The sequence below is a fragment of the Balearica regulorum genome, chromosome 8 (genome assembly GCF_011004875.1).
Source record: "Balearica regulorum gibbericeps isolate bBalReg1 chromosome 8, bBalReg1.pri, whole genome shotgun sequence".
Classification (NCBI taxonomy): Eukaryota; Metazoa; Chordata; class Aves; order Gruiformes; family Gruidae; genus Balearica; species Balearica regulorum.
The window spans coordinates 30,526,908-30,544,490 of NC_046191.1; the positions used below are offsets into that span (position 1 = coordinate 30,526,908).

General features: G+C 37.2%; 2 protein-coding genes across 8 annotated transcripts in view; one reads left to right on the plus strand and one right to left on the minus strand.

Annotated features, from left to right (window-relative positions):
• The window catches only part of ANGPTL1 (angiopoietin like 1), a 32,323-nt gene extending 30,184 nt beyond the window's left edge, over positions 1–2,139 (plus strand). Inside the window, exon 5 of the mRNA XM_075760454.1 lies at positions 498–2,139. Coding sequence (XP_075616569.1) covers positions 498–529 — 32 coding nt within the window. The 3' untranslated portion in view covers positions 530–2,139. The remainder of the gene's footprint in view (positions 1–497) is intronic.
• RALGPS2 (Ral GEF with PH domain and SH3 binding motif 2) overlaps positions 1–17,583 on the minus strand; it is a 136,714-nt gene that overhangs the window by 71,263 nt on the left and 47,868 nt on the right. For all 7 annotated transcript variants that reach the window (XM_075760449.1, XM_075760448.1, XM_075760447.1 and 4 more), the window contains 2 exons: positions 14,802–14,852; positions 6,381–6,464 (listed from right to left, as the gene is read on the minus strand). In XM_075760449.1, coding sequence (XP_075616564.1) covers positions 6,381–6,464; positions 14,802–14,852 — 135 coding nt within the window. The remainder of the gene's footprint in view (positions 1–6,380; positions 6,465–14,801; positions 14,853–17,583) is intronic.

Here is a 17,583-nt window from a genome sequence, read left to right on the forward strand (position 1 = left end):
TTATTCTGCTCACTCTTGCCCAAAATACCTTCTACCATTACATGGTCAAGCAGTTGCTGAAACCACATTAATAAATCCAATTCATATTTAGAACTGAATCTTTTATCTTGTTAATCTCTTCACTTTCCCCATTTCCTAACTGGTAGCCTCACACTCCATTATTTTGTTGGAGAGCACACATTCTGGTGCCTGCTTTTCTCACCAAGCACGTGGGCGGGTAGAACTTGTCTTTGTAAAATCTGTCACATCAGTTAGTTGCGTACAAAGACATTGGGATCTGTTTTTCCAATGAGATAAATCTTTCTGCTGCCAGCCATCTCAAAAAACCCCAGCAGAATCAGTTATGTACAATCTATGCAAACAGACTCGTTTTCAGGCTAAGCTGAGGTTCCCCCAAGAAAATAAAATCACAACGAGATTTTATTAAGAAAGTCTACAAAATGAAGGAGTATAAAAACTAAAATTGAGTTATATCCTTTGGTTTTACTTTTCCACAGCTTCAAAGCTGCACTATCCAATTCTCAGATGAGTTGAACAGCTTCAACTACAGTTCACTGACATTTCCAAATTCTCTACATCTCCGAATAACAATAATAATCACATCAGTATCACCTGAACAGAATTGGAACATAAGGTAGGAAGCCTCTGCTATAACCTAGTTTATAGTTTGTGCTCTTATTGCTGGCTACGACAATTACCTGCTAATATACAGCAACTACCATACTAATTTGTTAAGTTTTATAGAACTTCACTGTTGTATAAAAATCACTGTTATATTCCATATGGTACAAAGGACAATTGCCATGTTTCGTAGTTACATGAATGCCTTGCAAAAGCTGTACTTTGAAAGTGTTTTGTTAACATGTCTAAATTCTAATCTTTTCTCTCCTCTGCTCCTCCCATCCCCTCTGCCCTAATACACTTTAGTACAAAGAAGAATGACGGAAAACAAAAAACTTCATGATTGTAATAAAACAGTAGCAAAGAATTAGCAAATGGTAACAAATACTGTAGCTTTTATTCATGTATTCACTACAAGGTAGGAAAAAAATGATTAGCAAGATACAGCATGACTGCTGTTTACATAACTACTGAAAACAGCGTATGAAAAAATGTATGCTCTCATATGTAAACATCTTTCAACCTGTCATGCTGCTTTGATTTTTTAAGAGTGATGCTAAACTACTTCTTGTAAACTAACATTGTGTATGTATTCAGGTTCCTGCCCAAAATTTCAATTAAAATATTTAAATACCCTGTTTAACCTGTTTCACTTTGTATAGCATGACAGCTATTTTTGCAGAATAGCACAAGAAGATCTGCATCTCCAAAACGATTACGTTTTCAGTGAAGTTACAGTGATCTGATGAGAACTGGGATGTCAAAACACAACAGCTCTTTGGAACCAGAAAATACAAGAATTACAAAAACCCCACAAAATAACCCCCACAAACATCTTGCACGACAACTGCCTTCCTTTGGTCTGTTTGTCTAAGGCTGTATTAGCCAGGAAAGAATTAGCCATGGAGCTCAGTTTTCTTTTTCCTTTCTTTTTTCTTTTTCTTTTCCTTTTTTTTTTTAATAGCAAAGTATCTCCAGATAAAATGTGTTACCCTGACAAATATAAAAAAATGTTTCTGTGTAAACAGCATTACTATAAAATAAATAAGTATTGAATACATAAATACTAAAGTATTTGAGAGTACTTCAAAATATTGTGAAAAAAGTTAAACCTCAGTTTGATGTTCTGCTGCAGTTACACAGCTTGAGAAAACCAACTTTACCCTTGACTGATGAACGAGTTTCTAAGGAGAAAAGGAGCCTTCCTTCTGAAGATCAAGGGAATTTAAATTTTTAACATAGATGTTCGTATCATAAACAATCAGGTAGAGACATCACATGTATTGCTAAGTCTTAAAATCCTAAATCTCCTCAGCCTCAAGTTAACAGAGCGTCAATCCAATAGGAGATTGCTTGCAGTAGGCCAACTATGAAACACTTGTCCAAAATACAGAGCAATGCTCATTTTTGTAAGGATGAAAAAACAAACAATCTACCAGGTTGGTCCTGAATTCTATGAAAGTTCATTAGTATCTCAGTGACATAAGCACTGTGCTGCACAAGTACTCGCGTTTACTCAAGGAAGCCTGGTTTCCGTGCCGGTCCCAGCCAGACCAAGTCTCGATACTTCCAAGGTCTTGCAGGAAAAACAAACCAGAACAAAATGCAAAAAACTTTCTTCAAAGCTTAGAGTCATCCAGTCCCTTCAGCGACAGAGTAAGCAGAAGAGAGAATTAAACACACTTAATGATTTCTACTCCAACCACCTCCACTCCTCTCTGATGTGTTTTTACTGACATCGGTCTTTGGCTTGGCTTGTCTATTCACTGGTATCCTTAGACAGCACCACAATCTAATGTATTCCAAATATCGTAAAATAAACAATTCAACCCTTTTGTGTCAATAGGCCACTTTTTAATTTTATCCAGGTTCATTCTTCACATAAGTCACATGTATTTGTTCCATACATATTTTGTGGTTATTTTGCTTCAAGTCCTCTCTCACTGCATTTAAATGCTATTATTTCTCACACTGTCCCACCAATATCAGTCAGTTAGATGACCCATAGCCTTTGGGCATCAATGCCTTTGATATCAGCTCAAGACAACATTTAATCATTGACATATATTTGTGTATTTATATTCTTCCTTGTTAAGGTCAACCTAGAAAAACATGCTTAACTTTTGAACATATCTTTTCTCCAATCACAGCTTAAGCTTTTAAAATTATCCTATATTTGTTTTATCTGAAATACTAATTTTGTTATGCTGGTCCTTTTAAGTTCATAGTTGTTGGTTCCAAAACTAATTGTGCTTTCTGTGCTAGTTAGTAGCTAGGCAAATTCGAGACTCTCTAATAGAGTCTGGATCATTCTTCCAAATACCCGTTAAAAATATTCTGATATGCTACACAAAAAGTGTGTACTGTAAATCACACAGTACTGACCTTGCACCATTACAGCTAAGGTAGAATCCCCATCTTTTTTTGTTTCATTTCCAAAGGAAGCACACTAACCTCTTCCCCACCCAGTTTTTTTAATTTCTGATAACCCTAGTAAAATTTCACTATCACTTCACTGCAGCTCAGCAACCCTACAATATTCAAGACAAACTTATTCTCCTATATAATGTTTGCATTTGGTTTAAAAAAAACCCACCACAAACAGTTTCACATAGTTAGTAAAACATGAAATCTGCTTTTCAAGTGGGATCTTTTGCTTTAAAATTGTTCTGATGTATTGAATCCAGTTGATAAGCTCCTCTAAGATTTTAAACTCCATGGCAGCACAGTTCCACTCCCATTTAAATAAAAACCTCAGGAAAGAGGTTTTTAATACAGATAATCTTGTACAACCAGCAGAGCAACAGTTACCTTTACACAAAGCATGAAACATTTTCAAGAAGTAGAGAACAATGGTTTAGTAAGTAGGCAAATGTGATCATTTTGCACCCTGACAAATTTACCAGTTCCAACAGTAGTATGCAAGTACACAACTAACTTTCAGAAGAAAGCTGAAAAAAGAAGGGATCAGAGTTTTTTTAAAAAATATGTAAAGAATTTACATATTTAAAACCAATACTTAATAGTAGATGTGTAGATCTATGGAATACCACGTAGCAATTTATTCTTCAAAAATAAGAGAGTCCTGGCATGGAATAATTCAATTGATTTCTCTTCCCTGAACTTGATCTGTTTTTACAGTCACACATATAATTATCACATAACTAATGCTAGAAATACACTACTTCATTCTCACTGGACTGCAATCAACTGCACATAATCATTACTGTTTCCAAAACTGTATCAGCAGATCAATTTGCTGTGAAGCAGCTGTTAGTGATTTAATATTCTCTTTACTTACAAAGTGAGAGCTGTTCATGGTTTTCTTTTGGCAAGTTGTGGAAAAAAGGAAAGAAGCAGATGCATAATGCATAATTTAAGCTCAACGAAATTTCAAAGGTTAGCAGAAGTTTGATAAAATGTATTCACTCCTGATAAAGTCAAAAGTAGCAATGATTTTCCTAATCACTTGTTTTAGGTCTAAGCATTAGAAACCCCCAGGTAAGTGGGGCAAGTGCCCAACAGGATCTAAGCTCTGCTGAGCAAGCACCTGGAATAGAACTGAACGCCGAGAAGGCAAACCAGGCAAGGAAGATGAAAATCGCTTACTCCACTATGTCTTCTTATTCCCAGCTGCCACTGCCTATCCCATACGAATTTTTGGGTTTCCATGCTCCTGAAAGTATGGGACTCCAGATATGACATTACTACCGGAATAAGTAACTGCTCTGCAATGACACATTTGGAATCATAGGCCCACACCACATCAAAAGTTAGCCAAATTACTGGCTCAGTTAGTCAAAAGTTGAGGTACTAACGTGAATAATAAGAACCAGTGACTGAAACAATACTTGTCCCTTCCCCAGTCCCACTACACGAAGGTAAGGCTGATGACTTCCCTTGGTGCCAGAATAAAGGCTGACGGAAGCTTCTTGGAAGAGCTTCTTGCATCTAGTATGTCCCTCAGCCACCAAATATTTCAGAATATTAGCAAAAAAAAAATGTTTCTTTGAAGAGATAACTTACACGAATAAGCACGACAGCAAATACTGGAATCACTGGCATATGAGTGAGATTATTGTAAAAGTAGCTTCAGGCTGGATATATAGTCCATTAAAGAGGCAACTTCAAAAGCTAGATCAGGAGAATTTCAACTAAATGCAACCACAAAAACCAAAAAACCCTACAAAAAAAACCCCAAACCCCAACCCAAACCCCTCAGATTTCAATAGACGGTGTGGTCACAAGAAGTCTCCAGTGTAACATTTTCTCTTCAGTCAAGAGGAGAATCTAGCAAGTGTCCAAAATCCATGCCCAGACAAGCATTTCAGTCATCAGAAGGTTAAGAAATAGTTTAAATGTTATTGAGAAGTAACAGAATTTGGTCATATCCTGAATGTGAGCAATAATGAAAAGTGAGAAAGTACCACACATTAAAAAAAAAAAAAAAAGAAAAAAGAGTGAAAAGGTTAGAGGTTTGGTCTGAGTTTTAGATGATTAACAAAGATGTCTGTAGATCTGAGACTGGGTACAGAAGATAAGTCTGGAACAGAGCTTGTAAGTTTGAGACATTATTAAACATTTACAAGAGGAGACATGAGGGTAATAGAATTACTTCATCTGAAATACAAAAGAAGGCATTACATGAAAAAAAGCATTACAGTTTTCATAGAATCATAGAATGGTTTGGGTTGGAAGGGACCCTAAAGATCATCTAGTTCCAACCCCCTGCCATGGGCAGGGACACCCTCCACTAGCCCAGGTTGCCCAAAGCCCCATCCAGCCTGGCCTTGAACACTGCCAGGGAGCCAGGGGCAGCCACGGCTTCTCTGGGCAACCTGTGCCAGGGCCTCAGCACCCTCACAGGGAAGAATTTTCTCCTTGTTTCTAATCTAAATCTACCCTCTTTTAGTTTAAAGCCATTCCCCCTTGTCCTGTCACTCCCTGCCCTTGTCACCAGTCCCTCTCCAGCTTTCCTGGAGCCCCTTTAGGGACTGGAAGGTGCTCTAAGGTCTCCCTGGAGCCTTCTCTTCCCCAGGCTGAACAACCCCACCTCTCTCAGCCTGTCTCCATAGGGGAGGTGCTCCAGCCTTCTGAGCATCTTTTGAGACTTGGCTGGCTAACTACATAGCTGGAGTCCTACAGCTTTAACTGTGAAGAAAGCTAAAATTGTACTCTTAAAATAAGAGGTGATTTTACACTGAGAAATTTTTAAGAAAGTCATAAATCTCAAATACACTACCTGAAAAATAATGCTAAACAGAGATAAAGAACAAGTTTTGTATAGTAAAATTGTTTGGAATTTTTAAAGTTTGCCCAGGATCACCTTAAAAAGGTAGCCACACTGACAAAAGGCGCATATTTCTAGAGATAAAAATATTCATGTGGAGCAAAAGATGCAACCAATACAAAGAAATTACATCTAATTACTAGTCCAGAAATCCTCTATGGTAAGCTTTTAACCTGTAATTATGATTCTGACTTTACATAAAGGACAGCCAGTGTTTATGGGGAAAAAAACCCTGCTTAATATTGTCCTGTTTCATCAATAACTTCTATTTAAAACAAACACAGCTATTTCTTCAGTACTGTTTTGGTCTTTCTCTATATATGCTGAAGATATGGAACTTCTTATAGCAGATACTTTAAGTTTTCAAGCAATCAGCTGTGATCAGTAACAAAAGTGATGTGCCAGAACACTTAATTCCCCAGATTTTTTAAACGTGTACATGTAATGACACTGGAAAAAAATAACTCACGTGATTGAATCTTCTGGTGAAAGCAACAGCATTTGGTGCAGAACTGTATTTCTCTTTTTTATTCCAGCCACAGCTTGCCAGCTCCTGGGAGAAAAAGCATGAAAATTCATATTTAAATCAGTGCATAACTAATGTTCAGAGCCAAGACCATATAGAGACAAATCTTAAAAGTTTGAATTAGGGGCTTTTTTTTTTTTTTTTTTAAATAATTCAGCTCTTATTACAAACTAATGAAATAATTCAAGATTCATTTTGTTACCACAGAAAATCCTGCTTTAAATTTAAATCTGAGCTAGGCAGAGCAGCATGTTCATTTATTTTTAATTGTTTTCTGAAGATAGTTAAAGTGTACTGCGAAGATAACACCTCATTAACTTAATCTAGACATGTCCCATTATTTTCATTTAGCATGTTGCATTACAGAAATACCAAAATCGTCATCTTTTGCAGTAAGAATAAAAGAAACACTATTACCAGTTTTCCCCTCCAAAGGAACCAATTTTATTTTAAGCTGAACAACACTCAGCACTTAACCAAGTAGTTTTGCAAAATAAAAGGGAGCAAGGGGACCTACTTAAAAGATTAAAAAAAAAAACAAACATGCAGTTCCTGTGCATGTCACCCTAAAATCTGTAGGCCCCAACAGTAACAAATTACCTGCAAAGCCTTAGAAAGCATTACTTCATAACTACAAACTTACAATGCCTCTTATCTGTCTGTAAAACTTAGTAGTTCTACATCATCATCCTTGTAATTTACTACCAATTAATTTCAATTAAAATCATAAAAACGTAAATGTACCAAAATGAGCTCTTCTATTTATATACAACAGCATACAGAACAGATGCAAATATATACAGCATACAACACACAACCTGTTCCACAGTGCTACCAAGAAAAATAATCAATACAGAGACAGCTTAATTATTAAAGTGGCATAATAGCAAAGTACAGCCTTTCATTTTTATTTATTCATGCTTTCTTTCCTCATCTTCCACTCTGAAGCGCTCTCAGTTTTACCATCACATTGACAACTACTTACTGAAATCAATATCACACTATACATACAGCTACCATATAACATAGGTAAGAGGACTTGATGTATAACCAATAATTGTGCCACTTAAGACAATCAGTTTAAAAGAATTTGGTATCTGGATGTTCTAAGCTGTGAAGTTTTGGGGTTTTTTTTGGGGGGGAGGGGTTTTAATCAGGAACTTCTTAACATCTTTTCAACCAACATCCCAAAACTACAGAAGAGTCTCATGCCAGTTAGAGACACCTTCAATTCTTCCACTTGAAGTTTGTGGCATACTGCTATTTGCTAGAGAAGACTCTGAGATGCTCCTGCCCACAGGCACTGGGAAGAATGCAGAGTCTCCAGCTTTGTATTTAGGGTCATTCCTTTAAACTTCACTAGGAAGTTCTGCCACCAAAACTTATCCTGGAAAATGCTGGCATGTTCAGTATAGGAACACACATGACCATCCCCTTATATCTGCACTTCAATGACTACGCACGAGACAACCACACAGCCCTGAGTTGCTCCTGTTGCAAAGGAGAGTGGGCTATTGGAGAAGGAAGCCGTCCAAGAGACTCTTGTTCGCATTCTCTGTCCCTCCAGGGCAATAACAATCACAGCTCTGCACTTTGGAGAATACGAGGTGATTCATCCTTACTGGCATCTGATGATTACACTTCCTTAACAGCAGAAAAAAAATAGTTGCCATCGCAGGTTTTGAGAAAGCACTGTAATTTCTTAATAATTTAGGGCATGTCCTTGTACTATTTCAATTCTCATCACCGAGTAAAAAAACAAGGATGATTCCGGGCAGAAGTTACCCATTGCCCTGGCACTGTACATGTAAGGGCTTACATGGTACAGACAGCAGAGGCAGACCTGGCTTAGCTAGCACTAGGGTTTGTGCACTGATGTGATTAGCAACAGAAATGGTAATTTTTAAGTAGAAAACATTACCAAGAATCTTTAGACAGTATGCAAGTAACAGTATGAATGTTAAGGTCAGATTTATATTTAGATACTCAAAATTAGAGGTCTAATATCCGTTGGGAACAGATGCAAGATCTGACTCTCTGACTGTGAACCATTTATGTATATACATATATTTATCATTATTAATTCAAAGAAGCAGTCTCCCCATTTTGACAAAAGACTAGGACAACCAAAGCCTCTGCTCCAGAAAAATCTTGTTGCGATGTTCCCTATCCGAATGGAAAGATACGGCAGAGAAGTGTTTTGGTAAAGAACATGGAAATCTAAACAATGAGGCAGCAGAAATAGCTCCTGAAACACATTCCTAGCAGATTCTCCTGACTAAGACCATTTCTGTATTCCTGGGCCTAAGGCTGGCTAGAAGGTTGTACACAAGTTGTACACGAAGTTGTACACTGTCGTCTTTACCTTGGAATGACATGTGTTTTCATGCAGTCTCACAAAGAGGTAAAGACTTTATTGTACTTTATGTGTACATATGCATGAGTACATTATGTGACTGTATCACGTAAGTCTGAAATTCTAGCTTAGTCAAGAATACAGAATAACTCAACAGGGCTGACTGAAATTAGAAGCTTTCCAAGTTAAAAAAACCAACCAAACAAAAAAATATTCTTCAACATTACTGCAGGTTTTCAGCATTTCCCCCCCACCATTAAAGCTAACAGATGAAATGTTGTACAAAGGCAACATTCTGTGATCTTGCACTCAAAGGCTATTATGAGGTCACCACATTTTGCTCCAACTCAGTGACCCTTTAACAGCATTACAAATGCTACTGGTCTACATGAACCCTTCAAAGGCACAGCAGCTCCCAGCTCCACCTGCATGGAGCACGTGCTTCAACACTCTTTTACTAACCCTCCTTTCTCTTCCTCCCCCAAAAACCTTTCAACACTGTAGTAAGGTCACAACCTGAAATAGTCATTCGTGAAGTGTACAATTGGACAAAGGCCCAGGGTTGAGGTATACAGTGAGATGGGAAACTTACAGGCAGATTTGGATTCCTCGATTTGAGGGGAGAAGAGATGATGAGCTAAGACTACGGGAGGTACTAGTTGTTGTCAACTGGAGACAGAATAGAAAAACTGACTGCAGAGTGACAGATTTAGCGTTAAGATAATTTAAAGATACATGGGTGCAGCAGAGAGAAGACAGGTATGGGACTGAGGTGGTTCTGGAGTATACAGGGTCCCAATGAAAAAGGCAGGGCCAAAGGCATAGCTTCTCCTATACATGCTCAGAGCACAGAAGCAGAAGTAACAGACAAAACAGCCCCAATAAATGTTAGGGGCAACAAATTTGAGAATCCTTTAACTCTATCCATGTTCTTGAGTGAAAGCACGTAGCACTGGATACTGCAAAGCAAAAGGTCCTGCTCCTCACTGGAAAGATACACATCAGAAGCCTTTCACAGAGGTGCTGAGGCACAGCTACACAGGCCCTCAGGATCTGTGCTATCAGTTAGGGTCTCCAAGAGCTTAAGTCAACATCTACACCGCTGTTTAGGGACAGACTTCTGAGAGTTCAAAAACCCTTTTTTCCCCTCCCTTTAGTTAGTGTAAGAAATATAAAGAAGGTGCACAAAACAAATACATATGTGTATCTTGTTACTTTAACTTGAACCTTTTCTTCTACCTCCTGCACACAGCTTCTCCACCTTGCCTGCAAAACCTCTCTCCCCCCTGTACAATCAGCTTCCATTTTAGTTTCTAGTCAAGAGAAAAGAAAGTAGTTTCCCTCTGCTGCCTATCCACAGTTTCTCAGTGTTATTACCTGATCACTCTGCTTCAGGGGAAACTGTTGTTCACAATCCTTTTCCCCACCTCTAGAACCCACTTGCCTAAAATCATTGCCCTTGACACTGCTCTTCCCTCTGCCCTAAGATGCCACCAACAGAAGAGAAGCCACCAAGGTTTTTGCCCTCACTGCATTTGGTCTGGGAGAAGTATGATACAGTCCTAAGGAGCATGGACCTGACTCTGCACACACTATTGCAATAAAGCACACAAATTTGCTGAATTGGAATTCAGAAACCATTCTTATACTTCTATAAAAATACTTATTTCTTCGCTAATTAAATAGACTGTATTGCCCATTCCATTACTTTAATTCAGGCATGTTTCTTTGCTCTTCCTCTAGAATTGCACTTTTTCCACCATGAGTTTCAAACCCATAGTATCCACAGGGATTATTTCCTTAGTCTGCCAGTCAACTCTAGCACAGGAGCTACATTACTACAACTACCAATTTCTTATTTTGTGAAATTTATTTAAAATCATGTGCAAGATTGAAAGATTCAGGATCAAGAATACAAACGCTACACTTTCTTCATAACTCATTTGGGTTTTCATTCCTTTTTGAATCTATAGAATTTTATTTTCCTTAAAAAAATACTACAGGAATACTTAAGTTATTACCTGTACTACACAGCAGAAGGAGAGACTGTGCTTCTCATTAAAGTCTTTACATATGGGTCAAAGTGAAAGTTTCAAAAATAGGAGGAGAGAAAAAGCAAGGATTAATAGTGGAACCATTAGACAACTTCAGAACAAGTAGAGATGAATATTCAATAAGCAAATTATTTTTTTTACTGCCTAGCCTAGCGAAGCGGAGGGGACAAAGAAGTTAAAGGCAATTACCCAGTGAAGATTTTCAACGTGAGTACATATGGATAAATAATTTTGGAGAATGAGTTAAAATATGTAAAATAAGTAATCAGATTTTCCAATAAAAGCAAGCTAATGTGTTCTGCAAGGGGACATCTGGCATTTAGTTACTGTTAACACAGCTACCAGCGGCACAACTGAGAAAGTCTATGCCTAGTTTTTTGCTTTATAATCACTGCTCTCTAGAAAGCCACAACCACTGCGAGAAAAGGAAAACAACAAACAACACACCACTTGTCATTCATGGGGAATAGACAGAAATCAGGATTGACTTGGGGAACTCCATCTTTTTTTGTTTCCCAAAAATGAAAATGCATATCAGTTGCTTTCATACAGACAGAAGTTCATGTAGCAGAGGTGTATTGTTATCTTCATTTCTGTACCGCAGCCCACTAGTTATTAATAAACAAAGAAACAGTAATTCCTTCTACTTTCATTTCTCAGAAGTAACTTGTAGGCATTTTTAATGATGAAGAAAGGTGCTTTCCAGTATCACTTGCAATGATACAGTCTGCTTAAAGCTCAAGCAGAGGATCATGTCACTATACACTAAGCCATGGGAACTGTTCAAGTCCATGCTTCTGACTCACCCCAAATGTAAGTCATCCACCGTACCTTAACGCTGAGTTACGTGGGCTACACTAAGCTCCCTGTTCGGTTTTTCCTAAGAGTATGAAACAGGAAGTTGTAGTGGGTGATGTGTAGGAACTCTAGCACACACATGAATCCACAATAGCTGCAGGAAATTTGAATGTAGGCAGAAAGAATTATATTTATTTGCTACAGATAGAGGCAAAAGGCTGTTGAAATATACAAGCATGTGCTATGAGTATGTTCATTGATTTTGATGCCAGAAGAAGAATTACTATATATTGCTGTAAAAAAAAAGTGTCATTCGACTCTAGTTTTTGTTCAGAATTTCATCTTGGTTATCTTATGTTGCTTTATAAAAAAGGCAAACCTATAATACTTTAAGAAAAGATTTTAACATAATGAAGACAATGCAACACAATAATTTAGATAGTCAAGAAAAACTATGACATTTAAAGAATATTGCTCACACACTTACTAAAATGGTGAAAGTTCATCTCCAGTTACTTTAAAAATTGTCTTGGAATACATCTCTCAGAACCCTTATTTAGGGAAACAAATGAAAACACATTGGAGGCTAAAAAGATTGATTTATATACGTTTCTACAGAGTTGGGGAAGCAGACCAAGATTCACAGCCTGTACAACAAAGATTTGTTGGTGAGTTACAACAATCTATAATAAACACACAGTTTTCAAATCTTGGCACACTGGGAAAGACGTTGTTGTTCAAGTCCCACGATGCATCTGGGTGAGGGATGTGAAATATAATTCTAAATAGAGCACTGATATAAAAACCAAATTCTATCAATGCCTTTTAGTCACTCATTAAAGCCTCAGTTCAGAAGCCCTTTTATACAGGTGAAATTATCTTAATGTTTTGTTTTCTAATTATAAATTCAACAATGTTTGAGTGCACATGTCAAGGTATCTATAAAGATTCACAACTTGATTCAACATATGGATATGGCACACAGAGTCTGGTAGATACTTCAAATAAACTCGAACCTACAACACTTCATTACTCTGCTGTAAAGACACTTTCAGGCAAATTAAATATTCCACGTCTGTTTTCCCCATCTGCAAAACAGGAGGAAAGCATTTTAATTGTGTCTAGCTTCTTCTGCCCTGAGACTTAATCTGTACGCTCCTTTTCCGTGGGGGTTTAACACCATTTAGAGGCACATCAGATACAAGATGACAGACCTCCGTCTACCTGCGAAGAAGCACTGATGGACAGGTAACACTTGCACACTGTCAGTGCCTGCAATTGCTTTTGTGCAAACACTTGAGAAGCGTCAAAACAGCTACCCTTCCTCCTATGCACACCTTTCAGTGAAGGCATCACATTTTTTTCTTATGCAGTACACACAGATTTCTTAAAAGGAATTACTTTCTAGATATATTCACCTACTTTCTCACAGTTTTCCTTTTAGATAAGTTTCATTATTTCGTTCTGCTTTTCCATTTATGGTTTACAATAATGTGTTAGACCAGCCAACAAAATTAAATGTACTTTCTTCACATGTCTTCTCATCTCCCAGAGACTTTCCGCAGGTCTGCTCACACAACATAATCTAAGATACAGGAGGTAGCATTAAAAGAGCAACCAATCATGAGGTATGGAGTATTGGATCACTGCCACTATATCTGATTTGCTTGCTTCCTTGTGGTTGTTACACAGCTGACTGCTCATCCTGTGCAGTGCTGGAAGCAGACTGCAAAGAATAAACTATCACATCAAGCTCAAGCAGTGGAATTTCTTTATCAGCACATCAGTAGGAAAAGTCCTAACTAGCTAAATTGGTGGTTTGATTTTTTCGATATCCAGTCCTTTGAAGCTCAGTGTCACAAGAGATGAGGCACTGCATAAAAGCACCCAGAGCTTATTCAACTTCAACACTCAGGGCAGAAGGAACCCTACATAGCAGTAATGCTTAACATTAGAAAAAGAAGTACAAACACACACATATAAGGAAAATATTTAAAATAATCAGATAAAAGGGTGAAATACTTCAAAGTTTTGGAAAAGAGCTTTAAAAAAAAAAAAAGATCCTATTAGGAGACCAGGATAAACATATTCTTCTAGTCAAAAGACTCCAAGGATGCCCAGAAAAAAATAAGCCAGAGAGATCAAATGGGAATCTTTATCAAAAAATTTTAAAAAAACCTCACCCAACCAAAAACCCCACGCAAAAAAACACCAACCAAAAACCCCACACAAGTCCAGATGGGTTGGGATTGCTGAAATCATGAAAGCCAAATCATGACAATGTTTTCAAGTACAGATCAAAAGGAAGCCTTCAAAAAATCTGTGGGTGCACAAGTGATGAAATCAATAACCACAACCAAGAGATTCAGCAGGTTTCTCCACTTGATGCAAAACATTCTTCAGCATGCCACAGGAGTGACATGACAAAAGCCTGCTACCAATAAAATAGCTTATAATAGTCTAAAGGTGACTGATGAGCTGAAAAAGACTTTAACACTACTGATAAAGTGGACAATAAACTGAAAAATAAACCTTCAAAAGTGTAAAACAATGCCTACAGGAAAATGCTAATCAGAAAAATAAGGATAAACAAATTCATTATTTACTATAGTCACTGTGAAAATCCCGAAAACGTCAGTTCAATTCAGGCTGCAACCAGAAAGGAATATGACATTATATAAAAACAAAACAGAGAACACAAATCATCGATATATTATCCCAATATATGCACGGATCACACCCATCTTGAATACAAGATGCCGCTACAGCCATTTTTCTTTTTCCAAAAAAAAAATATATGAACCAGTTAGGGAAACACAGGACAGGATGAGGTATGGCATGAGGTATCAGGAGCTGAAACCTAAAACATTATGATCAGAATAGTCAAATCAAGATGTTTATCATTCAGAAACATTAAAACTCAGATACTTCATCTCTAGCACTAGCTGAACATAATTAAATATCAATACTTCATTCCTCAAACAAACTACTAGTTCTAGAAACTTGTGTGTTATAAAGCCATCTGCTTCAGAGCTATATGAACTGGGACAAAAATTAAGATATATTGACATACTTACACTTCGCAGTTCCAGAATTTATACACTGGCATAACTTTTTTTCATTTAAATTTGAAAACAAAACCAATGAACTACTTACCTCTGGCTGAATTGCTTTAAACACAGGAACATCCATTAGTGTTATCTGACCCTGAAATAATAATTAAAAAAAAATCAGAAATTAAGCTCAAAATTAACCTTGCATTCCATTAAGTTGCTGTGCTGCACGAGAACTGTATTTGTTCTATTTCCTTTTATCATTTGACTTTCATTTTGTAGCTAATTTCAGAGGTTTCGGCTCCTACCACAGAGCCATCCTGCAAAACCAGAGAGTAAAAAGTTCTCTAAACTTTACATGTAATAAAACAAATTATGAGAAATTATTCTCAGACACATAACCCTGCACTTTACACATGAAAGTCAGAGCTTGAACTCAGAAACACTATATAAGAAGCTATCCAAGAATACAAGGAACTAACTAACTTCAGTTGTTCAAGGGCAGTTTCTCTTCAAACTCTGAATCTTAGTCTAGGTATTACACAATTTTATCGAAACATCCCTTTCAGTCAATACTTGAACCATATCTGAATAACTAAGCTAAGTAATTGCTCAATTGGACAGCAACAGTTAAAATTAAATACAGCCATCTCACTTTCAGCAAGTGAGAACCAATATGTACATTTTCATTCTGGGATGTCTGTTTAGCTTTGAAAAGGGTAGAGAGGAACTCACAGAGTCAAAGATCAGGTTTTGCATTTTGAAACATATTCACACAACCTTTTTTTTAAGCATACAATTTAGGATTGCCATCTGCCTATGGATCCACAAGAAAGAGACTGTCTCCTTCAAAGAACATGTAAGCAGCCCAGAAACACCAGTGCTGTCTGAGTTAGATATGACAAATACCCTTTTGACAATGAATCCAGGGACCTTGTTCGGTTTCATTGGATGCAAGCTGCATAGCTTTATTCCTATTTCCTTGAAAACAGCGGTTCCCCCATTTATATACTCGGCAGTACACACTGACAGCTTTGTGACTCTCACAAATTGCAACTTCCATTCAATGCCATTGTTGGATAGCAGAATAGCTTCTCAGATACAGCCAACCTTGCCGAAAATTTTAACTAGGATGCTCTAGCTGAAAGAAAAGCAGGTGCAAAGAGAGGCACCTGTTCTAATGAGACAAGAAGTGACGTCTTCTGCTAAAGACAACCAAATCTTCATTTTGTAGCAGATCTCCTTGACCTCTATTTTTAGGTATGAATTCTAGCAATCAAACATGACCATAAAAAATTTTATATAATCAGTCCCAGTTTCTGTAACCAACACGCTGGACACAATTATCTGGTATTTTGCAGTACAACATCACAGAAGTAAAAAGCCCTTTATGAGTTCCCATTTTACAGACTTTCTGGCCTGGGCTCTGCTTTAGTTGGCTGCTCCTTCTTCCAGACAATGATGTTTTAAAGCTATATTAGATTTTTCTAGTCTTGGGTTAAAGTGAGATTGAATCAGACCAATTTAATGAATCCACATACTCAACTACAAAGACGACAATATACACTCAGTAACACGCATGTCTGAACACCTTTTTAACAGTAAATCCTGTAAAAAATTTTAGACAAACAAGACATTCTTGGTCCTGTAACATACACTCCCATGTGATACGAGGCATATGATTTGTACCTGCTATTCATTAATATCCATAAGCTATTTAAATACCAGCTTAAAAATTAATCTCCAAACTACCATTTTCAAATGTGGTTTAACAGTCAACTGATCAGCTGCAGCATCTGTCTTGACAGTACAGATTACACTGTACCTTAAAAGTTCAAATGAATTCAAGAATTCAGACATACATACCTCCCCAAATGTGTTTTAAGCAGCAGCAATTAGTAAGAACAGAAAATCAGGAATATAGTAGGCCAAGATGCTCTTTGCCTTCAACATGACTTCTCTATTCCTTTGCACCCACAGCAACTACAGTAAAATATATAACAAACTTTTGCTAAAAACAAGACGCCTTTCAAACTGAAAGCAACCTTGCTAACTGAAACCATTCTATTCTTATTATAATGCCTATGAAAAAATGACTTATTCAAGGGAATAAAAATGGTTTCTTTTCCTAAAATTAAAAGATTCTTTCAGCAATTTTTATATATATAAAAATTATATATAATCAATAATATATATATAAAAAATATTTATATATATATAAATCAAGGTCAGAAACACAGAAACCTTCACGCAAGGCCTTTTTTCAAGAGGGGTAGTTTTATCTTGCCACAAAAAGTACCGACAGCAACAAGTCGCTCCTAGCAAGGGAAGTGGACAAATTTGTGAAAGTGTGCCCAGACAACATAAACTATTCCAACAGGGGTTAATAAAACTTTGCTTTTGAAGGATTTTGAACATGTGCACAGAATGCTGCTAATGGTTTGAGCTAACTTGAACAGGTTATCTGCGAAAGGACAAGGACCCTTGGACAGTGGCAGGAGCACGACCTTGCCAAAAGCCACAACATGCCTGACAATGCTCTGCTATAGGTGAAGGGTACAGCCGGATCTTTACATTGCACACAGAAGAGCATCAGAAACTTCCAAACATGTTGTAGATGTCAGTTTGGGTTATGTTACACCATACGTGGGGAGGCTAATACAGTTTCATCTTGACAATATAGTGGTATGCCCTCTTCTTTGAGATAGCTACTTATAAGGCTCTTTTGAAGAGACAAATAGGCAAGGCATGTCTTTACTGCGGCAAGGAAAGGCATCTGACAAGTAGGGGGGAAAAAGATTTTTCTCCAAAAGCATAATATTTAAGAAGGGGGCAGGGAAAATCTGGCTAAGTAATTTCTAGAGTTAAAATGGACTTGAAGCTAA